The sequence below is a fragment of the Salvia hispanica genome, chromosome 6, assembly GCF_029641045.1.
Source record: "Salvia hispanica isolate PSC_SH4W2 chromosome 6, Shi_PSC_v1, whole genome shotgun sequence".
Lineage (NCBI taxonomy): Eukaryota > Viridiplantae > Streptophyta > Magnoliopsida > Lamiales > Lamiaceae > Salvia > Salvia hispanica.
The window spans coordinates 40,428,711-40,454,452 of NC_142697.1; the positions used below are offsets into that span (position 1 = coordinate 40,428,711).

The 25,742-nt window shown below is 39.2% G+C and overlaps 6 protein-coding genes and 1 pseudogene across 10 annotated transcripts; 3 read left to right on the forward strand and 4 right to left on the reverse strand.

Annotated features, from left to right (window-relative positions):
* Positions 1–21: 21 nt before the first annotated feature.
* LOC125208555 (RNA polymerase II transcriptional coactivator KIWI-like) lies at positions 22–624 on the forward strand. Its single transcript, XM_048108192.2, has 2 exons — positions 22–217; positions 300–624. Exons 1-2 carry the CDS (start codon positions 95–97, stop codon positions 483–485), a joined length of 309 nt encoding a protein of 102 aa, XP_047964149.1. The 5' UTR covers positions 22–94; the 3' UTR covers positions 486–624.
* Positions 625–1,277: 653 nt separating this feature from the next.
* LOC125208553 (hydroxyproline-rich glycoprotein family protein) lies at positions 1,278–4,848 on the reverse strand. The gene is made up of 6 exons (XM_048108190.2): positions 4,318–4,848; positions 4,091–4,205; positions 3,026–3,499; positions 2,159–2,648; positions 1,666–1,706; positions 1,278–1,474 (listed from the first exon to the last, which is right to left on the reverse strand). The coding sequence occupies exons 1-6, from the start codon at positions 4,584–4,586 to the stop codon at positions 1,439–1,441; spliced, it is 1,425 nt and encodes a 474-aa protein (XP_047964147.1). The 5' UTR covers positions 4,587–4,848; the 3' UTR covers positions 1,278–1,438.
* Positions 4,849–5,094: 246 nt separating this feature from the next.
* Positions 5,095–8,079, forward strand: LOC125208615 (THUMP domain-containing protein). 2 transcript variants are annotated; one of them, XM_089060213.1, is made up of 8 exons: positions 5,095–5,254; positions 5,332–5,448; positions 6,042–6,256; positions 6,305–6,593; positions 6,886–7,025; positions 7,121–7,241; positions 7,447–7,587; positions 7,855–8,079. In XM_089060213.1, exons 1-8 carry the CDS (start codon positions 5,195–5,197, stop codon positions 7,942–7,944), a joined length of 1,173 nt encoding a protein of 390 aa, XP_088916339.1. In that variant the 5' UTR covers positions 5,095–5,194; the 3' UTR covers positions 7,945–8,079. The 2 variants fall into 2 exon arrangements, with proteins under 2 accessions (XP_088916339.1, XP_047964224.1); XM_048108267.2 differs by having other exon boundaries at positions 6,042–6,593.
* A 701-nt stretch (positions 8,080–8,780) lies between these two features.
* Positions 8,781–9,844, reverse strand: LOC125207736 (dof zinc finger protein DOF3.4 pseudogene; annotated as a pseudogene).
* A 5,713-nt stretch (positions 9,845–15,557) lies between these two features.
* LOC125207905 (GDSL-like Lipase/Acylhydrolase superfamily protein) lies at positions 15,558–17,336 on the reverse strand. The gene is made up of 5 exons (XM_048107414.2): positions 17,059–17,336; positions 16,828–16,958; positions 16,470–16,718; positions 16,104–16,359; positions 15,558–15,911 (listed from the first exon to the last, which is right to left on the reverse strand). Exons 1-5 carry the CDS (start codon positions 17,318–17,320, stop codon positions 15,688–15,690), a joined length of 1,122 nt encoding a protein of 373 aa, XP_047963371.1. The 5' UTR covers positions 17,321–17,336; the 3' UTR covers positions 15,558–15,687.
* A 407-nt stretch (positions 17,337–17,743) lies between these two features.
* Positions 17,744–20,445, forward strand: LOC125207865 (uncharacterized). The gene is made up of 5 exons (XM_048107368.2): positions 17,744–18,088; positions 18,326–18,553; positions 18,985–19,068; positions 19,383–19,512; positions 19,606–20,445. Exons 1-5 carry the CDS (start codon positions 17,799–17,801, stop codon positions 20,311–20,313), a joined length of 1,440 nt encoding a protein of 479 aa, XP_047963325.1. The 5' UTR covers positions 17,744–17,798; the 3' UTR covers positions 20,314–20,445.
* A 218-nt stretch (positions 20,446–20,663) lies between these two features.
* LOC125203828 (Prolyl oligopeptidase family protein) lies at positions 20,664–25,675 on the reverse strand. Of its 4 annotated transcripts, none has more exons than XM_048102303.2 (11): positions 25,317–25,675; positions 24,398–24,576; positions 24,262–24,322; positions 23,888–24,029; positions 23,606–23,806; positions 23,378–23,509; positions 23,064–23,192; positions 22,174–22,583; positions 21,775–21,991; positions 21,390–21,580; positions 20,664–21,251 (listed from the first exon to the last, which is right to left on the reverse strand). In XM_048102303.2, the coding sequence occupies exons 1-11, from the start codon at positions 25,673–25,675 to the stop codon at positions 21,068–21,070; spliced, it is 2,205 nt and encodes a 734-aa protein (XP_047958260.1). In that variant the 3' UTR covers positions 20,664–21,067. The 4 variants fall into 4 exon arrangements, with proteins under 4 accessions (XP_047958260.1, XP_047958257.1, XP_047958261.1 ...); XM_048102300.2 differs by having other exon boundaries at positions 24,100–24,322; XM_048102304.2 differs by lacking the exon at positions 20,664–21,251 and having other exon boundaries at positions 21,396–21,605; positions 24,100–24,322.
* Between the last annotated feature and the right edge of the window lie 67 nt (positions 25,676–25,742).

A 25,742-nucleotide genomic window follows, 5' to 3' on the forward strand; every position in this document is an offset into this window, starting at 1 on the left:
AGCGCATACATTCCTCCTTTCTCTATCACTCACTCGTCTCTCACAATTATTCTCATTTGGCTTCTTTTGCAGCATTTGCTTGAAATAAGTGGAAATGTCGAACAAGGGCAAGAAGAGGGAGGAGGAAGGCGCGCTCTCCGAAGGCGACGAGCCTCCAAAGAAGATTTCCAAGCCCGACAATGATTTAGATGACCCTGATCAAATCGTAGTATGTGAGGTATCTGTGCTTTTAATAACGTAAACTGATTTTTTTTATTTTTTTTTTAAAAAACCCTGATTTTGATTTATGTGGAATGTAGTTGTCGAAGAATCGGAAAGTGTCGGTGAGGAACTGGCAGGGAAAGGTTGTGGTGGACATCAGGGAATTCTATTCTAAAGACGGCAAGGAATTTCCTGGCAAGAAAGGTATCTCATTGTCCATGGAGCAGTGGAAAATTCTTAGAGATCACGTCGATGAAATTAACCAGGAGATTGAGAATACATAACGGTGTCTATGGATCTGTGTGTTTAGGAACGAGCCTTTGATTTGTATGGTAACTATCTGTAGAATGTTTTCAGTATTATTCTCGAATACAATGTACTGACTGCTTGATGATTGGTGCGATATGCATCTCCGTTTCATCATCTTTTTTCCTCTCTGGTCAAAAAAACAAGTTTTCTACAATAGAAATTGAAAAAGATGTTCTCATCCCAAATCCCATCGATTAACGACGTTGATTTGAGTTGTTTAAGGTTTTCTATGTCAATTCCATGAGTTGTTTAAGGTTTAGAATCAGGCCTGTCCTTAGAAGTATCTTGGCGACTTTATACAAGGGGAAGTGATGCATGATGCTGAATTTTGAGTTCAGAACAATCTGGTTGATATGTGACAAAAAGGGGGAGCTCGCCTCTGCTACAGATGCAATTTCTTGCCTGCCCAAGGGTGATTGAAGGTGTTGGGAAGGCAAATGTGGCGTTTCAAGATGCTAAAGTAAGGAGATGCTCCTGAGATCAGGGCCTAAGCTCTATTCATGCATACCAGTTTGTGGGGACAAGCTGGGCTGGGGAAGGAAATGATCCCAGTTTCAGCTGGATTCGAGCTCAGATTATTGTTCGTGTGTTCTCTTTAGGCAAGCAATCATAGCTGCAACGCGGTTAAGTTGAGGCCGAGCTGCGTATTCTGCTGTGGAAACATGATGCCAAGCGTAGCTTAGGACATAACTCTAGTAGATCTTTACAGAGTACAAAGTGGAACATGATTGAGAAAGAAATAGAGAAACCCAATCTGGAAAGCAGGAAACGCAAAAGGCAATTTTAATAGAATATCTGCAATTCTTCCAGTAATAAGATTCAGAATTACAATGAAATTTCTGAGGTCAAACTACATCCCCAAGGAATGATACATTTTATGTTGAAACAAATAAGATGGATAGTAACAATGGAGGTCTCTTCTTCATCACTAGCGCCGCCCTGTGCGACTTTTCGCTCTCGCCTTCTGCAGGACAAATGGAGATGTACATAAATAATAAAACTATGATCGCTGCTGCTAAATTTTGAACGCCTAAGACCACTTAATTCTAGATTGAATCACAATCGGAAATGACATGATTAAAGCTTGCTTAACTAGCGTAAACAATCTAGTCAAGACGGGGGCAGTTATTTCCAGGATAAGGCAAGTTTACTTACTGATGCCATTCCGAAGCTTGCTCCTGACCCAGTTGCAGCTCCTATTGACAAAATAAAGGATGTTCAGTGAGATAGAGCAAATAACATGTAATCAATGAAAAGGAACTAATCTCGTATGGCATCACTGTACGTGCAAGATATCAAAGTGACTTTTGTCCTGTAACATAACATCTCAGAATCATCTCTACAAATGTATAGTAACACTATTCGGGAATAATTACATTTTAGTCCAAAAACTCATAAAAAACATTTGCAGTATCTCGAGACATACTAAGGAGACTATAACATCACATTATGCATTGGCTGGCCAATTTTATAGCATCCATCAATAACAGTAGCAGCAAATGGACACATGTTGGAAAGAATTAGTTTTAGAATTTGAAAACAAATCACAAAAGGACACCAGCTTCTTCACTTTTTCTCTGTTCCTATTTCTCCTATTCATTTTGGCATTTACAGAGAATTCAACACCTAGTAGAAACTGATAACTGACCTGTAGCAAAAGGCGTCGAGAATGCTGGCGCTGCAGCAGGGGTGGGTGTGGAAATACCAAAGGCAGATGAGGAAGCAGACAAGGAACTAAAAGGTGATGACTGTGAAGCAGCAGTTCCTAACAAAGATGAGAATGGAGCTGAACTGGTAGGGGTTGAGAATAAAGAGGGTGTTGATGAGGCAGCAGCAGGAGTAGGAAAGAATAGAGATCCAGTTCCACTTGATGCTGGTGCAGTAGTGGAGCTTGACGGGTTTGTTGAAGTTGATGCTCCAGTTGGCGCTGACAAGGCTAAGAGTCCTGTAGCCTGACTAGATGGTTGAGGAACATTAGGTAAATGTATAGTGGGATGAACCCTTCGAGCTGCAGCCTCCTGTTTGGCTGTTTCCCTCCTATCAGCTTCAAGAAATGGATCATTCTCATCTCCTCGATGGCGTTGGTCAGCAAGATATGCTGTTCTCATAGATTCGATGTACTGATGAATACTTTCCACCTACGCAATCGTTAGGGAGATCAACTCAAGGGAACCAGGTGTACAATTCAAAGCAAAAGCACAAAGCATTTGCAAATAAAACAACAGTACTCCAGCAAAAGCAAATACGTATACTGAAACCTATCCTTTAGAGAAAGATTGAGTTGAAGTGTACTACTAATGCACAGAATAAATGCATCAGAGTTTTAAAACAGATTTGAAAGGTTTTCATATTCTGTTAATTTCGAATCCCAGAAGGCTATAATATAAGATTGAGAAAACAGACATGTATAGGCTTGAAAATACCAGGCAAAGAGTACATCAGTAAGTGAAAAAAGGAGAAGGATTTATGATATTTATATACCACCAAAAACAAAAGGAGCTACTTTTCTCATTACCTTTGCTGCAACATGAACAAAGAAGTCATGTACGTTAGTCATGACTTTAGGCAGAGATTGTAACAATGAAGAACTTGAATTTAAAGAATGTTTTCCAGAGTCTAAAAGTAGCAGTTGTTCTAATTCTTCAATCCACTGACGACACTCCAAAAGATATTTCTCAAAGCGGGCAACAGTTTGCTGCAAAAAGGGCGACGGCTTCTTTGGTAGCCCACTGTAAAAATCAAAAACAGGAGCTATAGAGTTTCCCGCAGGCTGAGCACTTGGTGTTTGAGTGACAGTTGCCCCAGAAGGCTGGGATGGTGCAGTGGCACCCGCTGGAGAATTTTTATTTTGGTGAAGAAACCTGGGTCGTAAAATCATAAAAGATCGAACAGCTACTTCTGTATTTCGCAGCATATCTTTCACAACAGTCATAAGCTCTTGCAGGGTCGCCTTCTGCCTCTCCATAGAAATGGTAATTCCACCAAGTTCCTGAGAAAGCATATCATAGATACCCATTAAGTGCTTAATAATCAATCAGATTGACAGCACATAATTTCACAAAAATGATCATCATCGCAAAAAATAGTTCAAATTCCTATATATCTAGGTCGGCAAAATAAGAAGTTATTCATCATAGAAAATAATCAGGCTTCTGCATTAATATTTGAAAATCAAGGAGCCATATTATTATTACATAAAAAGAACATACAGGAATTGAAGGAAAACATAGAAAGCATGAAGTAAGATCATTCGCACACACTTCATCAAGTTGTCTTAGTCAAAACTACTGCCTAAAAAGATGGTCTCCGGAATAAGATTAAGAGAAGTCTTACAATTTTAGCAGAACACCTAACTAGATACATATCGTGAGGAAGAATCTCAGCCAAAGGCCTAATCGCAGACATACAAAAGACAGATTACAGAGACATTGTCAGATACTTATTTAGTTCTTTGTCAAAAGCACCATATATCCTCTGAAAATCTCTGCATCCAAATCATTGACACGAAATCCCTATATAATGCTATGGATTTAGTTCTAAATTCGTAGATTGAGTACATAAGTGGAAGTGTTATATGAACCTGCACAATAGAGCTGGCATCAAGCTCAAATCCGTTGTTAGAGACAGACGAATCAAAAAGCCTGCTGCATTGGTCCAATCGTTGGCTTTCGTCTCTGTACTCCAATATCTTCTCCCTACATCCACACACAACTCAATTCATAATCAACCCCGATAAAAATTTAAAGCAAAAGAGGGAAGGGAACACGACAAAACCCAACAGGATGGCGCAAGAGAAACGAAAATTACTCAATTTGAAGCAGGACTTTCTGCGAATCAGGATGTAAATCAGCCCACTTGGTACCATAAGAAGCGGGAACTTTGTCATTCGTGAAGAGATAGAGCTGCGGCTGTTGCTGCGGCTGTGGCTGAGACTGCTGCTGTTGCGGCTGCGACAATTGTAACTGGAAAGGAGATTGTTGTTGCTGCTGCTGTTGGGGTTGGAACGGCGAGGGTTGTTGAATAGGAGTCTGGAATAGAGATTGCTGAGGCTGCTGAGGGGAGAATGAGAATGCCATTTTCGAGAACCGCTCACGATTCAAACCTTGAATTCGAGGGGACTATTCTCGATCCGAAGCTTGTAATCTCCGGGAATTATTCACAAAAACTGAAGCTTTTCAATGGTGAAATTGTTGGAGGTGAAGAGCACCGGAACAATGTTAGGGTGCAGAATTGAAGTTTTTTTGGCATTGAACTGTAAAACCCGTTTCCTCCTCCGTTCAAAATCAAAACCCTAAACCAAGGAAAAAGGCGCCATCACCATAAAAATGAAGGACATAAAACGTAAATGTAAAAAAGTGAAGGACGCTATATGTAAATATTTTCTTTGTCAACAGAAACACGCAATTTTTATTTTGTAAATTTCAAAAAAAAAAATCATATAATATCGTTAAATTCTCAATTTTTGATAAATATTGTGCAAAATTTAATATATTAAGTCATTTTATATAGAAGGAAATCCAATGTGGAAATAACTAAAAATTTTACAGAGGAAATAATTAATGTAATCCAATTGGATTGAAGGCCCATTGGGCTTTCAGCGACGTGGAATTGATGAAGCAAGTCGACAGAGAAAATGGCGGCACCTTAAACTCTCTCGGCACAAACCGCTGCAGCTCGCTCCTCAATGGCGCCCGACCACAAATCCAATCCAAACAAGAAAAGAAAGAATTACCTCCCCCAATATGTAATCTCCCACGCTTCTCTCTTTTAATTATACATATCTCGGTGAATTTCAACTGATTGTTTAGCTTGCTTTTGCAGAAGCCAGTGAAAAAGGGTTCTTACCCATTGCGCCCGGGAGTTGAGGGATTCTTTATAACGTGCGATGGTGGGAGGGAGCACCAGGCAGCAAACGAAGCTATCAATGTCATTGAATCCGTATGCATATATATTTTTCAATCAAAACTGAAGGAGTTACTTTTAATAAAAATTGTGCCTTTCAATCAGTACTAGAATTAACTTTCTGTTCCTTGCGTGTACGAGTTGTGTGATTTAGGATTTTAGTTGTTTTCTGGGTGTTATATGATTTTAATTGTATTTTCATTTGCTTTCATGGCGGTTCCATTGTTCATGAATTCATTTTAGGAAACCTAAATCTTTTGAATTGTTCTATTTAATCATAAAGTTGATTTTATGAATATTTTTCTGTACTGTGCGGCATATTTTCTATTGATTTGCACATAAGTAAGCTAATTAGCTGGTATGTGGATTTTCCCTTAAAAATAGAGTTCGTAAGTTGATTGTGAAACCTATTGTCATACAAGTTTTAGTCATTACGCCTTGCTATTTTGTTGTGATAAGGTGCTTTTTAGCTTATATCATTGCGTATTTAGATGAGGAAGTAGTATTTCTAATTCTAATTGTCGGATGATATGAATGATGCTCTATAAATTGATTTTTCTTTTTTTCTTCTTGTTAGAGCATGAAAGTGGTGTCCATAGTTAAAGTTTTAATATATTTGTTTGAAACAGTTCTATGAGGAGTTGGTGGATGATGATGATGCGGAGTTAAGAGTTGAGCACACAGAATTACCTAAGAAGCCTTCAAACAAAATCATAAAATTCGCATCGGATTCTTCTGGCAGCGACAACGATGACGATGACGATGACAAAGATGCCGATAAAGTTGATGCAAAGGATATAAACAATCTAGAGACTGGGGAGGACAACGACCAAAATGCTGTTGCCTCAACTGACAATGGAAATGATGAGTTAAACGACCAAAATGCTGTTGCCTCAACTGACAATGGAAATGATGAGTTAAGACTTGAAACTGAGAATGTTGTGCCTTCCGAGAATCAAGCACTTACAGAGGAAAAGAAACCTGAGAAACAAGATATCAAAGAATCTGAGACACCTGAGAATCAAGATAACAAAGAAGCTGAGGCTCTGGGGCCACCGGCTAAGAGGCAATGCACCGATGCAGATGCTGCAAACAATGGAACCTTGTCCAAAAAGGTTGAGACCAAATCTGTTGATAAGTTGATTGAAGCTGAGCTGGCAGAACTGGGAGATAAGAGCAAGGTAAGCCAAGATTATACTTTATTGTTATTCAACTTGCACCTGAATGCAGCTGATTCCTTAATTATCTATGTCCCTGAAATATGAATGATAATTTAAGTAAAGCAGTAAGGAAGCCAGGGAATGCTCTGTTTCATTGTTTTCTTTTCTTTATGTTGTCATCTTATTGATAAAGTAAATCAGCAATGACGGCTTCCAAACCTGAAATCTTCTTTTCAGTTCTCACTTCTCCACATGTTTTCATGTCTATTACTGCTGCTGTTTGGGTGATGCATTTATCTCTTTTTGTAAGCAGAGGCGTTTTTGTAAACTTGACACTGGTTGTAATGGTGTTATCTTCATACAAATGCGTAAGAGAGAAGGAGATCCCAGCACAAAAGATATCGTGCATCGCATGATGACTTCTCTTGCTGTAACCAAGAAACACGTCTCGAGGTTAATACCTGACAATTAACATGTTCTTTCCGGATTTCTCAAAATACACCCAGCATTTGGTATCACCCAGCTGAGAGCATGGTGTTTTTTAACAGGTTTCTTTTAAGGCTGCTTCCAGTTGAAGTATCATGCTACCCTTCAGATGAAGAAATCAGACGAGCCATCAAACCTGTCATCGAAAAGTATTTTCCTGTAGAAACTGAGAAACCGCGTAAGGTAAATGTGTCACTTTCTAATTACTGTTTTGTTTTGTGAACATTAAATAATAGTACTATTTCAAATATTGATATAGAAGATTCATACATAGAATCGACTTCATATGGATATTTAATCTTTTCGATACTTCCTCTAAATGACAGTTCTTCTGATTGATACAAAAACACAACATGATCCTTACTCATGATTGATTATTTTGTTTCAGTTTTCAGTTCTGTATGATGCTCGTGCAAACACTGGCATCAATCGTGCAAAAGTTATCGATGCAGTTGCCAAATGTGTTCCATCTATTCATAAGGTCGATCTGGCGAACCCGGATATAAGTATTATGGTCCAAATTGTCAAGGTAAGAAAATTCAGCTTTGTTAATAAAATCTGACTGCATTTTGTCGTGCACCTACTCCATAACTGACTTAAAACCGACACTCTGATTGTGCATGCATAAGCATGCCTTGAAGATGAGACTGACTTCAAATTTCCCCGATGAAATGACTAACTTTATGACTAGCATTGACATGGTGTTATTCTTTGAAAATTGATAATACCTTTAAATATGAGTATCTTCCTCTTTATATTGAATTATTGATTATTGATGGATACTTTGTGATTTCAGACTGTTTGCTTGATTGGAGTTGTGGAGAAGTACAAGGAATTCGCAAAGTATAACTTGAGGCAGCTTAGCAGCCCCTCAAATGAGGAGTAAAATTACTATTTTTATGTTATGAAAGGCATGGATCTACAGAGTTTCTTTTACTTTTTCTTCTTCTATTTTCGTTAGGAACTCAACTGAATTACTTGATGCTTTTGATAAGAGATTTGGTGAATTTATGTTCTGGTATTTTTAGTTTTTAACCACACATGATTTGGGCTGCAATTGGTTGATAAATTGCATGTTGAATTACTTCACTGCAACTTAACTTATACTACTCCATTAAGAGAACAGAATTACTCAATCAAAATAATTAACTAGGAGTAGGATATAATAACAACTACTCTATTAATACACTAATTAAGTAATTAATCTAATTAACACCACAACAGAAAACGTTAGGAGTACATAACATACCATTTAAAATAGGTACAACTACAAGGAGGTTCTGTTCTAACATAACATACTTCATCATTTTAAGACTTTTAAACATATAATTAAAGTAATTACACACATGTACTAGATCTTTCGTTTATGCACCATCAATAGACAGCATCACTAGTTTAACCAATACGTAGATTTAGTCTATCCAAGGAACTTAATAATAACATATATGTCATGACTAAATTATACAATATTAAAGTCTTGTAACACACATTTGATGTCAACATATATGACTTTTGAACGTCATAATCTTATATAAGTCCTTGTTATCTGACATACAGTATTTAATTGTTGCCTGTCGGTGATCGGTCAATTTCTATTTGGGAGAAATTCGAATTCGGGAAAATTTTGAATGTGATCAAATTTTGTACTTAACCCACTAATTACAATAGTAGGAGTAGAAGATATAGAAGCCTTTTGTTTCTTTTCGCATATTTCAACTGCACTAAAAAAATAAAAACTGTGAACATTCATAAGGATGTAGGAGTATGGCATGAGAACAAGATGATTGGCCAATTAAAAAACAACCAAAACCCCTATGGCGATTGGCATTCACGAAAACTGCAAAAACAGTCTCTGCCACCAAACCAACTTCGATATTCCTCCTCTCATATGCATATGCTACCTCGTAACTTCACTTTCCTAAATACAAAAGCACAAGTAAATAAATGATTTAAATCATCATTTCATAAAACTTCCTCCCGGTGTGGAAATAGCAAGATCCGGCAGAGCAAAATAGTCAGCGTTGCTATATCCACTCTCCCCACTCTCAATCTGCCACGTGTTCCCCGCCACAGTAGACCCCCCGCCCGCGGGCCCCCCCTCAACCACCCCAGGAAACGGCCACACAGCCCGCCCCAGCCCGAATCCCACCTCCTCGAACCCGTGGCCCAGCCCGAACCCGCCCAGAGCCCAGAGCCCGGCCCCCTGCGTGTTCAGCAGCGAGGTGAAGCTCCCGCAGATTTTAGCGTCGCCGGAGACGGAGAACGGCCCCGCGGCGGAGTGATCGGCGGCGAAGGGGAAGGCGGCGGCGGGGAAGGCGCGGAAGTCGTGGTGGTGGGGCGGGTGGGAGAAGACGACATTGTGGCCCCCCGCGGCGGCGGCGGAGGCGGAGCGGGAGCGCTTGGCGTTCTTGCGGCTGCCGCCGCCGACGGGGATGTCGCGGAGGGTGCCGCCGTGGGTCCAGTAGCGGCGGCAGGCCTTGCAGAAGTGGCGCGGCTGGGAGAAGTTGTAGTTGTTGTAGTAGCAGAACTTGGTGTTGGTGGAGGAGCAGCGCGGGCAGGGGAGGTGCTCCGGCTCAGGCGGCGGAGCTTGCCCTGAGCGCGTTGCCTTTCGCTCGGCAGTGTCTGTAGCAGCCATCATGTATGTATTGTGTTTGGAGAAAGAGGAGTGGCTTCAAAGGCTGGGGATTGAAGGGTTTATTTATATTGTGGATGGAGTGAGGGGTTAGAGAAAGAGAGCAGATTTTGCAGAGGAATCAGTTTTAGGAATGAGTCGGCTTCCATATGGGGGGCTCTTTATATGCATGAATTCCCAACATTTCTTCCTATTATTGCTACGGCTACTTTCACATATCCATGCTTTTCTTTTCAAATTTTCTTTTTCTTGCTTGCCTTATTATTAAGGTCACGAATTTCTTTCAAAATTATTTAAAACATCACAAATTTTACATTTTATGTGTTATTTCCAATTTGAAGTAATAAGATATTTTCACTTAAAAACGGAATAAGCACGAAACGTTTGTGATATTTTAGATCACTTTAAGTACTGTGTCAAGTGGGATAAAAAAATCACCACCAAACGGATATGACAATAACCTGCCGACTTTGTGGAAAATAGCACACAAATATAAAGTTTATTATACTTTAGACTATTTTTTAAAAAATCATAATATAATGTACCAGAATTGGATCAGAATTTATAATCATAGAGACAAATATTCATATTAGTACAACATTAAACTCATGCTAGTATGCTACTAAATGCACGGTTACATGTGTTGATTTTGAAACTAAGATTTCTGTTATTTGTATATTTTAACTTACATTAAGTCTTTCATATATAAAATTATATTTGTAATATGTGATCCATTGTTTGATAAAATGTTGTAAGTTTAACACAATTAATATTTCTTACTGTAATAAGTATTATTTGTATTAGGTATATCACCTCGGAGGTGGTATCCAGAATCACACAAATCTGGTGTTTTTCGACTTTTGGGTTATAAAAGCCATGTACTACTACTTAAACCAAATTAAGTCGTTTGTAGTATGACTATTATGTTGGTTTTATTGGGGACCAGTGTGTTGATGATTTAACTTGGTCATTACTGTAAAAATGTGAATTAATAAGGGAATGTCACCTTGAAACTGTAATTGGTGTAACATTGGTGAAATCATATCAAGAAGACATCATCGATGATTATGATGTTGGTGGGGTAGGATGGTGTGCACGATCATTTTAGTTGTAATTAATGTAAAAAAGCATGTGCATGTGTAGTAATGACTATAGTCATCATATGCAATGTATAATAGGAGTACATAATATGCGGGGAATTATGATTCACTAGTATACATAGTGGACAACAATTACAAATAATAATGAACCAAGTTCATCACTAACTGAAAACCGTGCTATATGTTCATTGGGATTTTAATAAATAATCTCAAATTCTTGGCCATACTTATCCAGACACAGTGGGATTTGTTTTGGACTTTGGCGTCGTCATTTTTGTCCTTCCAAGATTCTATCAAATACTACCACTATTTGATACTCCTAATTTTTAAATTAATTTTGAATTTTACTCTAAAGTAAAAGTATGCAATGCAACAAATGTAGAAACAAAGTAGATTAATGGTTAAAGACCGAAATTGATCAGAGGCGGGAAGAGAGAGAGAGAGAGAGACAGACACACAGTGAGCGTGTAAGAAGAGGAAAAAGATTGACTGATGGGAAGGAGTTGAATTAGGACAGACAATATCATGATTGTCGGACTAGCGTGGGTGAACAATTATTGGATTGCTTCCCTCCACCTCCGGACCCGTCCTTTTCCCTCTCTCTCGTTCTCTCTCTACAATTCCATCCGATGCTCCGTACTCCAATTACTTGCCGGATTTCTCGTTCCTATGTCTCCCACATTACAATCCCCTACTCTCCACCTCACCGTAATCCCCCTGTTCCCCACCCCTCAATTAGTTTGTTACAGTGGCTAGGTTAATCTAAATTTCATTTGTAATTTTCCGAATAAAACAAATTAAGCTAGTTGAGGTGTGGGGGTGGTGGGGTGGGGGGTTGGTCGGGGAATAGGGTGGTTGATGAGTAGCACGCCGTAAGGAGCCGTGATTGTACTGTTTGTAAGTGGCAGATGGTGAAGCTGTTTGCTAATTTGACCACTGACTGCGCGCGCACTCCTTCTATCTAGTCCTTTTCACACACTATCTCTCTCTACAGTGTTAGGGCTTGGGCGGGCCCCACGCCTCTGTGCTTTCAGATTGCCTATCTTTTTGTCTTGTTGTCTTAGGAGAATATAATCTCCTCTATTCCTACATTTATCAGACTGCACTATATATGTACCGTTTTTTTGTTCCGATAATGACAAAATTTTATTTGCAATGGAATGTTTCTCAAATTTAAAATTAAAGGCATTTCCGAACTTGTTTTTCTTTTACAAACTTATTCATATATAGAGATTAAAATGTGAAATTAAATCAGTTAGGTAGGTTGACAAGACAACTCCAATCTATTAGAATATGTTATATATGTGCAGATGTGCTCATTTGCTATTATGGAATAATTAAACCGTGAGCTATTGCTCAATGAGTGGGTGCATGTATGTGCATGTGTAACTTCTAAAGGAACATTTGATGCATGTGTAATCAAGGATCATAATGTAGTGGAATGATGACACCAAAATAGTAAGATAAATGTGACTGATGTAGTGATGCATAGTGTAATGAAAAAACTTAATTAAGTACAATTTACAGGACAGACACGTATGAATTAATTAATCAATAAATAATGAAGGTCACAATTCAATACTTATTGTTTCTTATCTCCAAGTCCCATGTATTGATGTATATAGGACAATCCAAAATAAGGGCATCCGCATCGCGCAGCGATGCTGTCTCGATCTCGTCTCGACGAGACGAGACGGCATCAAGACAGTGATGCGAGATCCGTCTCGTCCCGACGAGACGAGTTGTCTCGATACGTGACGCGTCCCGGCGAGGCCGGCCTCGAGCTGGCGAGACACGCGCGCGGCCCCACGTGGCGCGCGCTGGTGGATGGCGTGACGCCCACTCGCCGACCCGCGAGTGGGCGTCGGAATTATGACGTCATAATTCATTTTTTTTAAAATCAATTTTTCGAAGAAAAAAAACGGTAATATGACCGTTCAACGGTCATATTTTAATTTTAACTTTTTTTTATTCTATAAATACTCTTCTCATTCTCCATTTTACACACACACACACATCTATTATTCTCTCATCTCTCTTTCTTTCCTCTCCAATCACTTCTATAAAATCATTCCTTTATTTTTTTCTTCTCCCAAATTTAATCCGTTATGGATTCATTTGAGCAAATGCATCGAATAATGGAAGAATCGCTAGAAGAAGATCGACGTAGGGAGGAGGAAGCCGTCACGCCTCCTCAAAGGCGACCCCGGACTTACATCCATCGTAACCGGGAGGAAGCCGCCGCAAGGTTGGAACGTATTACTTCAGTCCGAACCCGGTATGGGGAGATATCTACTTCCGTCGCCGTTTCCGTATGTCACGCGCGCTATTTTTGCATATCGCGAATACATTGGCGAGACGGGAAGAGTACTTCATAGAAGGGTTCGACGTTGTTGGCCGTCCTAGCCACACGACGCTCCAGAAATGTACTGCAGCGATCCGTCAGCTTGCTACCGGACAAATGGCGGATTCGTTCGACGAATACCTACAAGTCGGAGAATCCACTGGGAGACTTTGTTTGTTGAACTTCTGCAAAGGCGTCCGGGCAGCCTTCACCGACGAATTTCTGAAGAAGCCAACCACCGCAGATTGTCAGTTTCTGCTCCAATTTCAAGAACAAGTGCACGGATTCCCACGGAATGCTCGGGAGTGTCGATTGCATGCATTGGCAATGGAAGAATTGCCCTGTGGCGTTGAGGGGGTCATACACGAGCGGCCACAAAAGCACCCACCCCACCGTTATACTCAAGGCCGTCGCCGACTACCGGCTATGGATTTGGCATGCGTATTTCGGAGTCCCCGGCTCGAACAATGACGTCAACGTGCTCAACAATTCGGACCTCTTCGATGAAGTTCTGAATGGTAAAGCGCTGACCATCAACTTCATCGCTAACAATCGCCAGTATAAAATGGGATACTATCTTGCCTACGGCATCTATCCGAAGTGGCCAACCTTCGTGAAGACGTTCAACAGGCCTGCGAACGAAAAGCAGTCTCTTTTTGCGCAGAAGCAAGAGGCTGCTCGCAAGGATGTGGAGAGAGCGTTCAGGGTTCTCCAAGCTCGATTCAACATTATCAAAGCCCCGGCTCGACAGTGGTTTATGGAGAATATGGTCGACATCATGTATACGTGCATAATCTTGCACAACATGATTGTCGCCGACGAAGGACCTGAGGCGGGAAATTGGTTCGACCCTGTAACCCCGGGAAGCTCAACCGCAAGTAGTCCGTCTCGAATGGGAGTGCATCCTTCTTTGCAAGAGCGGTTGTCTATTCGGGCAAGGACACGTGATTCTACCGCCCACGCCCAACTCCAGGAGGATCTAATGGAGCACATTTGGGCAAAATTTGGCAACCGTTAGATGATCGTCACTAGAGAACTCCTTCTTCTGCTTCTTTGCCTCCATTTTTCTTTATTTGAGTTTAAGTGTGCAATTTGTAATTTCTAGTTTTTTAAATTATGTCTTTTTTTATTTTTTTAGGTATTTAAATTGTAATTTTATTTTATTTAATGAAGTGTGTTTTTATTAATTGAATTTGTTGGAAATAAAAATAAAAAATGAAATTGAATGAATAGTTAAGAGATGAGATGGTTAAGAGATGGTTAAGAGATGAAGGGATGCATGTGTTGTCTCTTAGTTAAGAGATGAGCTGAAAAATACAGTGGGGCCCATGAATAATGAAAAGATGAGACGGTTAAGAGTCGAATAAGAGACAGGGATGCAGATGGCCTAAGGGGCACTACCCATAAAACTGGGCTGGCAGATAACTAAGCAATATCTGCATAATATCACATGGCAATGAAACGCTCAATTACGGAGGATAACTATCATGCAAAATGTCATATTCACTATGTCTTAACGAATTCTAATTTTTGTCGTAAATAATAATCATGATATATTAATATTATATAATAATAAAATTTTAATTTTATAATGTTATGCAGTACGTCTACTATTTAATTGTGGAATTGTTAATGGAGCACCATGATAAAATAAAAAATAAAAAATACGAGACACAGAGTCTGACAACATTACCCTGAATACAAATTAGTGATCATGCATATAAATATAACTAGTTAGTTTAGATAACAAAAATGATTTTATAGTTACTATGGTGTAAAACGTAGATTCATAGTTTTTCTCAATAGAAATATGGGTATCTGTAGTTCGATGACCACAATAGTTTAACTGAAAACTAAATTTTGACCAATGCATTCAATTTTATACGTAATATTTTAAGTCCATCTCCATATATATGTACATAAAACTCATCAATGATTGAGTTTATATTTTAACTTTAGTCTGATTACTTCTCTTGCATAGCATACTTCACATGAACAACAATTTTATTGAAAAAATCCATTCTTTTGGGTTTAACTTAGTAAGTATGTACATTGGTATAAGAAAAGATTTTGTACTTACACTGGGCTGGACTCAAGTGGAGCATTGTACACATGTACATAAGCACGACGTGATATTTTATGGATCACAGCCCAAGTATTAGATACAGTAACACAGTAATCACAATAAGTAACAAGTATATTTTTTTAATCTAGTTAATGCCTAATCACTTACTGATAATTAATGAGTAGATAGTCATTGTGCTTATATCTTTTACCGGAGTGCAATTGATCTAATAACAGATTATGCTTGTATCTGATGTGTTGCTATATTGTGACCGAATGTTTATACATATGTTAATTTCAGGTTAATTGTCATCGATGTGATAATAAATTAGAAGAGAATTTCCGAAAGTTTCAACTCATTGTTCAACAATCATATAATCTTCACAGACTAACATGTTTTATATTCGAAGGGTGGTTGTTGACACAAGTCACACAATGCATAATAATAATATACATGAAGATTTGGACATCAAAAGTAACATATGTTGTTCAAAGATCTCGAAGCTGCCTGAGATTCATCGGAGTCATGTATTTTTCACCACCATTCACCAACTGTTTAGCAATTATAACGTTAGCAGCCTCGCTCGGGTGGTAAGGATCCCAGAAAACATGCTTACTCCGGTCCGAACACATGCTCGATGTTGGCCCACAAGGTACTATACCGGCAAATTGCCCACCATTCCCACAGCAAGCTTTGCTTGAAGTTGTAAATCCTGCACAAAATGTGTATGTAATCTCTCTCAATTTTCATATTCTCTAAAAAAATGATAAAAACACACATTTTAATGAAGTCATTTTTAGTCATATAATTTCAAGATAGATGATGAGTTATCTATCCTACCAAACTGTCCCTAATAGTAGTAGTATTGCTTATCCGTTAATGGCGGGAAATTGATTTATATTACCGTATTTGTCATAATTTGTGATGAGTTCCATGACAAGTGCATAGACGTCGGCATGGACAAATGTGGCATCTTTGAGGTTTTCGTTGAGTTCTTGCAGAAGATCTTTCAATCTGGCGTTGTACTGAAGTGCAAGCTTGTTTGGTAGTGAAACACATTCAGTTTCATGAAGTTGATTAATAGTCTTTTGGTAGGGTATGCATCCAATTGGTCCAACATTTCCCACCACAAATTTCCTTGCATCAAGCTTGTAAAGTCTCTACATTTACAATCCAAAATAAAATAGTTTTTTAAGTGGACGACACATGTTTTAAATGCGTAAGTAGGTTAGAACGAAGGGAATATATCTATCATATAGGTAGCTCATACCGTAAGTTGGCCTCGTAGGTGATTGATGAGATCATCGACGAACCCATTTGGGCTTTGTGTGATTCTTGCACCCATTGAAATCACAGGTAGGAGATAATTGTTCAAAAAATCATTGGAGCCTATTGTGATGGAGAAAATTGATCTTTTTGTGACGTATTCTTTTGCATTTGCTGCACCCAATAATTTATCAATTTGTTTCCTGGTTATGTTGAAGTAATCAACTTGGATGTCCATTGAAAGCCTGTTTACCTATAAACCACAATGATGTTTCCATTAATTCAAAAGTATTGAAAATAGTAACTACTCCTATATACTAGTATCATGTACTGATGAAATGAAATATGTGCCGCCTACTTACAAAAATTCTTCCGGTGGCATTCATGATTCCACCGCCTCCCGATGCATAATTGACACCGTGCAGGATGGCTCTTCCGGTAGTGTTTGGAGCAAGAAATGGCAAGGCATAGTGTTGCTGCCCTAATTCCTCCCCTGACACACCAAATTCATAGTACATGTAAACATTTCATGACTTTTTATTGCAATAAACGCATAATAAAAATAATATATAGGGAAATGATATGTCACGTACCAACAATATCTCCAATGGTTCTTCCATTGGTGTAGCGGCCGGTGGGAGTGCCACCGGAAGCTTTGAAATCAATACCATTAGGAGCAATGTTGGCCCTCGACAACGTCGGTAAATAATTATTGTTGCCGGCATCTACCAACGAATCTCCGAAGATGAATGAAGCCCCTTTTGTCAAATCTTCGGTCTGGGAAATCCCAAAAGAGCCTAAACTTATAATCACTGAGAGAACCATGGCCACCATGTGAATCAAGTTCAAAGCCATGATTGATTGCTGATATTACTACAATTGCACACCCACATACACATATATACGTGTTACAAAATTCTAGGAGTTGCATTTTGGTGAGACCATTGAAAATAATTGGTTTTCTAGTATTAGGTAATCGATAATGTATATCTTGTCCAAGTGCTTTCTTTTGATGTGAGCAAAGTGAAAACGAGAGTTTCTTGCCTAAAATTAACTCTCCAAGAATCTTAATTTGGTGCATTTGGTTGAGAAAATTCAACCTCCCTTTATTTATGATTTGAGGTAAAATATAGAGATACTACTATTAAAATGCAACTAAAAGACTAATGGGCTGGACCAAGATATAGTAAAAATTAATATTCGGCCCAATAATACAGCATAATATCTTCATAAAAGGACAGAAGGGCTTTATCGTCAATTCCTGTGACAAGACACATTTCCCGCCCTCCGAAGCACCATACTGTTGTGATCGAGCCCTCTCCTTGCTTCAGCAATGGTAGCTCTGAGAAGTTCGCCTCTGGAAATCGTTGAAATTCCCGAATCCGAACGGATGGAGCAATGTGAAACCGTGGAAGAAGACGATGCGTGTGGCAGCGAGATTTCTGATTATGAGCTGTGCAGAGAGGAACGAATTAGAGAGAATCGGGAGAGGATGCAGAAGCTCGGCATTTTTTCTCTCTCTCAGAAGCTCAATTCCCCCAAATCCACTCCCGTCAGAGCCTACCGTAAGGCTCCGCCCCTTCACTCTCCGCCATCTGCCGGCCCTACCCGCCGCTCCTCCAGGTACTTTCTTATGTTTCCTGTTTTTGTTTTATTTTTGTTTTAATTCATGAATGGTGAAATTAGGAATCGAGAATCTAAAGTGCGAGTTACCAATTAAGTTTGGGTGATGCTATTGTGATTAATTTTTTGGCGCTTGTTGATAAATGATCAGAAAATGAGTGCTGAACTTGATTGATAGGCGTTTCTTTGACACTTGTGTGATTATTACTAATCTCCTCTTTTTTGGTGGGGATATAGGCTGCAAAGCTCTACGCCAGTTAGTTACTGCGAATTACGCGTAGAGAAAAAAGAAAAACCGTATGATATTTTGAGAGGGGAGGGTTCGACGCCTGAAGTTTACACTGAGGAACATGACAAAATGCTGGGAAGCGCTGAAATGAGCTGGACTCTTTCTGTTGATGGATATGGAAAAGATGGCAAGCGAATTTATGATCCCTTAAAGGGGAAAAGTTGCCATCAATGCAGGTAGCAGCACTTCTCTTATTGTGTATTACTATGTCTTTCGAGTGTGCTTATGTGTAGTATAAGGTTCAAATATTAGATGCACTCTTGATTATATTGAAGTTTGCATTGATGATTAATAATGTTAATCATTTTACCACTACTGTGATGGAGGCTTAAGTGTGATTTCTTGTTGTACCAGTTACTGTGATTTTATATCTTCAACTTTCTAGGAAAAATAGGGGCTCATATAAAATCACAACTTCATTTTGAATTTTCTCGGAAGAGAACACTTCTTGCTCATTTTGTTTTCCTAGAACCAAATCTTGCAATTCTTTTATAATTCGTGCTATGAGAATGATTTGATATGATGCGTATTTCTTATTTGGTGATATGTCGTAAGATTGCTTGAATTTTCGTGTTTCTCATTACTGTAAACAACCCCTTATATGCAGGCAAAAAACTCTTGGTCAGCGTACACATTGCAGCAACTGCAACATGATCCAGGGGCAGTTCTGTGGAGATTGCTTGTACATGAGGTATAACAGAATATGAACTCATAAACATTGCTTTACAAGCCCAGCTGAATGCAGAATGTGTTGAGTAGAGGCATATATCTTTTGTATTATTGTACTGTGTGGGGTTTACATACTGTTAAATGGTGGACGCCCCGGATTCAATTTTTCTCACAGAAACAAATCCTTTCTATGGTTCTAAGGAAACATAATGTTGCCTCAGCAACAAATAGCATGTTGTGAAGCTTGTTCCTTAGAGATTTGGGTTTTATTTGTGGTAACTGGTAAGCCTTCTATAGAAACAAAACGGTTCACCAAGGGCAAACATTTTCTTTCAGGTATGGCGAGAATGTGCTTGAAGCAAATGCAAATCCTGACTGGATTTGCCCTGTTTGTCGTGGAATTTGCAACTGCAGTTTGTGCAGGCATGCGAAAGGGTGGCCTCCTACGGGGATACTTTACAAGAAGGTAGTTTAGAAACTCTGGTGGCCTTTACATATTAATACATTATTACAAGCTGCATTTAGAGCTAACTTCAAGTTTTTTAATTCATATTTTCAGGTTTTAAATCTTGGCTACAAGTCAGTGGCACATTATCTCATCCAAACACGGCGGGCACAAACCGATAAAGAGAACAATGTCGTTAGCAAGTTCCCAGTTTCTGCTAAGAGATCGCTGCCTTTTTCGGGCGTTGAAGTAACTGGTGAAGACAGTGATCCTTCTAAACCTAGCCATGAATGTTCAAACCCTAATCCCGTATCCATATCTGATAAAGAATCTAGTGATTGTAAATTGGCTCCTGAAAGCGGAGACAAGCCTTTGCCATATCCTACTGATGATGCTTTAACGAAGGATCAAGTTGAACATCCATTAAAGCCCGAAGTTGGAAAAGATTCTCCTGAATTTGATGGTGATAAAGAAAGTATACATGTGGCTTGTACAGTATGTGTAAATGTTATAGATGTGAAAACTGAGCCACTGAATGATGAGGTAATAGTTGAAGCTTTTGAAAGAGGAGGTGATGATGCCTATGAGATTGAGAAAGAGGAGTCTGTTCCAGATATCAAGTGTGGCATTGAATCTGCGACGAGTCCAAAATCTACGAAGAAACGAGCGTGCTATGAACCAGCACCCGATAGTATTGGCAGGAGGTTGAGAATGAGGCGCACAGGACCAAAATTGGCAAGTGCAAGCCACACTGAAGATGCAGCCACAACAGCAGATGTGGGAGGTATTGCTAGTAGATTGAGAAAACGTTGCAGAGTGTAGGTACTGATGCCTCTGGGTTAGCTTTGATTAACAACCCCTTTATGGTGCAGTGATCTTGTTTTTGAGGCGTCTTTTGTAAGGTAGTTTAACGACAAGCTCATCATTTTTTGCAAACTACTATTTTGAAGAGCATGATTTCATTCAGGATTAACTGTGTTCATCCAATCCTTAAAAATGACTTCCACTTGCGTAAGTACATACCTTCATCTTTGTTTTGAAAGACATGCCTATGATGATTGCACCTAAATTTTTCCTCTGCAGAACCCAAAACTACAAGAAATTACTTCAATACCATTACTATACTGGAATAAAATTTTGTTATAAGCATGTAAAAGGGGAAGCATAAAGCATTAAAAGAATGTGATTTGTATTAATTATAAATAATACTACAAAAGAAACCTAGTCAATACCAATACATACACTGCCATCTGTGAATTCAACTGTCTCAATTTTGAGGACGGAGAAACATATTTGTGGCGAGTGAGCTTTGCTGGTTTCAATTACAAAAGAGAACATACTTCGTAAACTCTGTTCTGATAAAAGAGAACAGATCACGATCACCAACCATGCCACGAGACCCGTCCATGATTCGCTTAATTCAGAAAAAAACTCATTTCCAACTTTCAATGTATGGTGCATGGTAAGCCAAATTTCCACTAGGTAAGAAAAGGTCTCCCATCTGAGTGAAGCCACTAGTCCTTACATTGCAGATGTGAGGTGATGAGAGGCAAAGCTGTATAAATGATTCGCTTGATCATGACTGGTCATCTACAAACTTGATAAGGAAAGCACTCTCCAGTGCTGCCTCTTTGCAGTGCAAGTATCTGTTCTCCTCCACTATATCAGTTGTTAGATTAAGAAGCACCGGACGACTAGGGTCATGAACGGTATACTCCCTAAGCCGTGCAACCCATTTTGCTGATTCCCATACTCCAAACCTTATAAATTCAAACATGTAAACCAATTGCTATATGATCATAATAAACCTCAACCAAGTTAATAACACAGAATAAGTAAATATACACTTTGTATCTACAGCTACATACCAGCAAATACATTATAAGACACAAAATTACCTTGTACTGAAAGATGATGTCACCAGAGTAGCAGGATATACTGCATCTTTCAGGATATTATCATAGGGAGAAAATTCACGGATGGCCCGGAAATCTTCAATGTCCCCAGGGTATCCAAACTCCTCATAGTCATTAGGTGTAAGTGGTAAGACAGGAAGCAGCAGGGTGTGTGTTGGGTCTAAAAATGGCACCTAGAAAATAGAAATCTTTTTTTAACTCCCCAAATGTAGAAGAAGTCACAAAAAAGACAATATCAGTAAAGTTGAGGCTTAATTTGATAGTAGAAAAGTTTGGTTACGAATATTTGTGAATTCTTGCACATGAATCACAATAAATTCGGACTACCAAACAGAATTGAAAAAAAGATGCCATTGACTTTATTCACCTTCAAAACAGCAGCTCGAAATAAATCTGGACGAAAGTTTAGAGCTGAAGCAACTAACAATCCTCCAGCACTGTATCCCCAGCCAGCTAGTTTGGTTTCTCCAACAATCTCCCTTTCAATCAGAAACTTCGCACATGATATATAATCCTTAACCGAATTGATCTTCTTAGTTCTCCTGCCATCATAACACCATTTTCTACCTCCGCCTCCTCCGCCTCTGGAAATTAAGATCACTGAACTAGTCAGAAATATGAAAGCCTTCGCACAATTCATGTAATATAAACAACAAAACCACCTTCCTACAGATAAGCATTTTCAAAAAGCTTCCGGAAAATAGTCGTATTAAACACACACACACACACATATGCATTCAACCAAATATATGAACATATGCACAACCTAACATCAGCATAAGCAATGACCCAACCGCGATCAAGAAGGCTTTTGAGCTCATTTCGCCATCTTTTATCGAGTATCTCCCCATAAGCTCCATGTCCATGAAGTAATCCAGGATTTTCCCTTGTTATCTTCTTATGGCGTGAATAAAGTATGGTAAGTGGAACTGAAACCCCGTCATGTGAAGGAACGTCATACTCTTCACAAGCATAATACTCAGAGAGGTCGTTCCAGGCCCTATCATCTTCAGCATTATCAGCACAGATGTTTTTTGATATAGATGTCTTTCTACTACTGCTAACAGCAGCTGACGCGCCATATAGAACTCGTGTCCGTTCGTAAAGCAAGTTTTGCTGTTGAACAATAGTCCATTTTCCATTTAGCAAATCATAATCAACCACTGCATCTGGCATCTGGAAATTTGACACGAAGTTAATGCACACATACAAGAGAGGAATCAATATAGTAAAGCCTACAATACCATGCATCTAATCACACTCCACAAATAGAGAATACACAGAAAAATGCTAACACCTCCACTTCAACGCATCTCAAGATAATAAATCCAGACATTATAAAATTATAGTAGTCTGCAATAAAAATGCTGTGGCCAGTAAGCATATATATGCAATCCAAATATATGAGATTAGAAACTTTAGGCGCATAGAATCTAGTGGATATTTCAATATTCACATGCAATCTGTTTTGCAGTAAAAGTGTAGGTCATAGTCCAGCAGAACTATAATTTGTGAATGCTGAACTATTCTGTAGTGATTCTAGAATTAACTAGTCCAGGGGCTGTGCCAATAGCAATCACGCAACAAGCATGCACATCACATCCTTCTCTGACATTCCTACATCATAATTCAGGTATTAAGAAGTCACTTGCATACCACTGGTGATGTTACTGTAACGCGCATGGTTGAAGAATAGAAGTCATAATTCGATCCAGGCAATATTTGGGCTACATGATCCGGAAGAGGCAAGCTTTGTAGATTGAAGTCTTTGAGAAGAGCTCCAACCTGTAAGCTCATTACATAAGACACTGCATACCATTAATATTATGTACACTCCACACCTAATGTTTATAAATTTGTTCTCATGAGAGAGAATCAAGCAATTGTATGTGTAGTATTTTCAGTGGAGATGTACAAACAGAAGACTTTGACTTTATGATATGTATCAAAAGATCAGATGAATGAATTACCTTGTTGCTATCCAAAGGTAAAGAAAGAGAATACAATTCATATTTTCGCCCATTCCTCACTATAAGTACCAAATGAGTGCTGCAGAAATCAACATCTACAATACTCATCTGCTGGTCATGGGCAAAAACATTCTGCAAAATATAATAAAAATAACTAAGGATAAGCTGTAAGAGACTTTAATATGTATACATCCATGCTTACATGATTAATTGCAGAAATATAATAACCTGCCAATTCCTCGGAATACATGAAGAAGCAACAGGACTACACAAAAGATAATGGTTATCAACAGGTTGCCCCTGCAAAGCGGCATTTGTAAAGAGGTAGAGATATCCTTGATGGTGCTCAATAATGCAATGGGAGTTCGGTTCTCCTTCCCAGACAAGTGTCATTCCAGATAAAGGGTTGGCTGCATTTAATAAAAATACCTAACAGTGGATCAAAAATATGTGAATCCAGCTCAACTTCATGCATTCATTGGAGAGTTTAAATCGTGTTAGTAGGTATACCTTTGAAGTCTGGGTCGTGAATAGGTTCACAGTCAAAAATTGGAAGTCTTTGGTGTGCCTTACAGTCAGATGGACGTTTTCTTGAGGTTCCTCCAGAATCATTACATCCTCAGCATCAGAACCAAGCATGCTACAGTAGATCCTGTGAGAATAAAACGTCAAATTTATATCCAAAGACCCAATAGGGAAACCTAATATTCAGCAATATGAACCTAAATGGTCTCTTCTTATCATCTGTCACAGCATAAAGTAATGCTTGCCCATTTTTGGCCCAAGCTATACTAGAAACCCGGTCAGCTTGAGGCTTATTACAAAGCGACCCACTATTCAAATCCCTAACAGATAGTTTGAAGTGGTCATTATCCTTGTCATACATAGTGTATGCAAGATATCGGTGATCAGGTGAGACTTCTGATAGTTCTTCATATGCATAACCTGTTAACAAGAATACATAAGAATTTCTAGAATGTCAACAGAAGTAGCAGAATGTACAGGTTCTACTGAAGATACCTCCAAATCTTTCAGCTTCTTTGTTGTAGTCAAGGAGCTTCTGCTCAATTTTCTTTCCAGACGTGAAATCAAATCCAGCTGATGGAGACTTGTTAGATATGAACTCTTCATTAAGACTGGCCAGTCTCCTACATAATACCGAGTACTGCATTCCTTCTTCAACTCGCCTGTAGTACAGCCTGTGTCAACCAGAAACAAAGCAAAACAACCAATTAGACTCCAGGTATTTTCTCTTTTCCAAAGTCAGACAGAAAAGACTTTTTTGATATATATATTGGACAAGGATAGCTGTGAAAAACGTTTGTCTCATCATCCTAGCCAATATACTCCAGCTTAAGAAAACACTCTTGAAATAGCACTACTATGGAATCATAAACAAAACACTACAAATCTCATCAATACAAATACAAAATCAAAAGATGAAAACAACAGGCAGGGAAAACATAGGATAATCAAGAGAATGGCATGTCTGCAATTTCAGAGATCAAACTCCAAGCAAAGACTTCCACTCGTTTTCTACACAACAAAAATCTTTTTCTTTCCAAACATTACTGCCATATTAAGGATTTTCCTTCCCTAAAACTATCTAGTCGCATCACATGGAACTGTGAAAAAGAATTAAACAAGCACACTCCATATTGCCGACAAACCACTACTAAGGGCAAGAATAATACCATCAATCAAACTTTCTCTCTTACATCTCAGAAACATTAGTCATTGCTAAGTAGTACTGTAGTAGTATCAAATTATCATCTTCCTAAGAATTCAATTTCTCTAGTGTGGTTCGTGCACTGATAATAAATTTTATAAATTCTCAATTTTCTCTCTCTCCAGAGCAATATGATGATTCCAAAAAAAGCAACTAAATTGTTAACAATCAAGGGAACAACTAGAGTAACAATATGTAATTTGAGATTACCAGGGACCCCAACGGAGGGGAGGGGTGGAGAGGTCGGCAGCGAAGCGGGAGGCCATCTCAGCATGGAGCTTGGACTGGAGTCGATCAGTGGTGGACATGACGGCTTCAGTATACTTCTCCTCCTGCTCCATGTAGACGTCCATGTGGCGCATCGCCACCCTGTCACTCAGCTGCGACATCCAGTTGTAGTCGTCCGACCACGACTCCCCGTGCAGGGAGAAACTCACCGGCTTCTTAGGGGGCTTCGGCAGTGACGGCGGAGAGGGAGCCGCCTGCGGATTCTGTGGCTTGTAATTCGCCAATTGGAGAATGGCGCGGCGGCGGAGAGGGCGGCGCAAGGCGTTGAGAAGGTGCCGCATAGTGGCTGATGGCCAGGAATAGAGCTGCCGATTGCCGTGGGGTTTAACATGCCATTTGTTTAAGGTT

Coding starts and splice junctions, on each gene's coding strand:
- LOC125208615 (XM_048108267.2), top strand. CDS start 5,195: ATGGCGCCCGACCACAAATCCAATCCAAACAAGAAAAGAAAGAATTAC. Junction 5,449..6,041: donor CTATCAATGTCATTGAATCC/GTATGCATATAT, acceptor TGTTTGAAACAG/TTCTATGAGGAGTTGGTGGA. Junction 7,026..7,120: donor ACCAAGAAACACGTCTCGAG/GTTAATACCTGA, acceptor GTTTTTTAACAG/GTTTCTTTTAAGGCTGCTTC.
- LOC125208555 (XM_048108192.2), top strand. CDS start 95: ATGTCGAACAAGGGCAAGAAGAGGGAGGAGGAAGGCGCGCTCTCCGAA. Junction 218..299: donor ATCAAATCGTAGTATGTGAG/GTATCTGTGCTT, acceptor TGTGGAATGTAG/TTGTCGAAGAATCGGAAAGT.
- LOC125208553 (XM_048108190.2), bottom strand. CDS start 4,586: ATGGCATTCTCATTCTCCCCTCAGCAGCCTCAGCAATCTCTATTCCAG. Junction 3,500..4,090: donor ATGCCAGCTCTATTGTGCAG/GTTCATATAACA, acceptor ATGCTTTCTCAG/GAACTTGGTGGAATTACCAT. Junction 2,649..3,025: donor TTGTTCATGTTGCAGCAAAG/GTAATGAGAAAA, acceptor ACGATTGCGTAG/GTGGAAAGTATTCATCAGTA.
- LOC125203828 (XM_048102300.2), bottom strand. CDS start 25,675: ATGCGGCACCTTCTCAACGCCTTGCGCCGCCCTCTCCGCCGCCGCGCC. Junction 24,323..24,397: donor AGAAGCTGAAAGATTTGGAG/GTATCTTCAGTA, acceptor TCTTGTTAACAG/GTTATGCATATGAAGAACTA. Junction 21,992..22,173: donor ATTGCTTATGCTGATGTTAG/GTTGTGCATATG, acceptor CTTAATTTCCAG/AGGCGGAGGAGGCGGAGGTA.
- LOC125207865 (XM_048107368.2), top strand. CDS start 17,799: ATGGTAGCTCTGAGAAGTTCGCCTCTGGAAATCGTTGAAATTCCCGAA. Junction 19,069..19,382: donor GGAGATTGCTTGTACATGAG/GTATAACAGAAT, acceptor ATTTTCTTTCAG/GTATGGCGAGAATGTGCTTG. Junction 19,513..19,605: donor CGGGGATACTTTACAAGAAG/GTAGTTTAGAAA, acceptor TCATATTTTCAG/GTTTTAAATCTTGGCTACAA.
- LOC125207905 (XM_048107414.2), bottom strand. CDS start 17,320: ATGGCTTTGAACTTGATTCACATGGTGGCCATGGTTCTCTCAGTGATT. Junction 16,959..17,058: donor AACCATTGGAGATATTGTTG/GTACGTGACATA, acceptor TTGGTGTGTCAG/GGGAGGAATTAGGGCAGCAA. Junction 15,912..16,103: donor CACAAATTATGACAAATACG/GTAATATAAATC, acceptor CATTTTGTGCAG/GATTTACAACTTCAAGCAAA.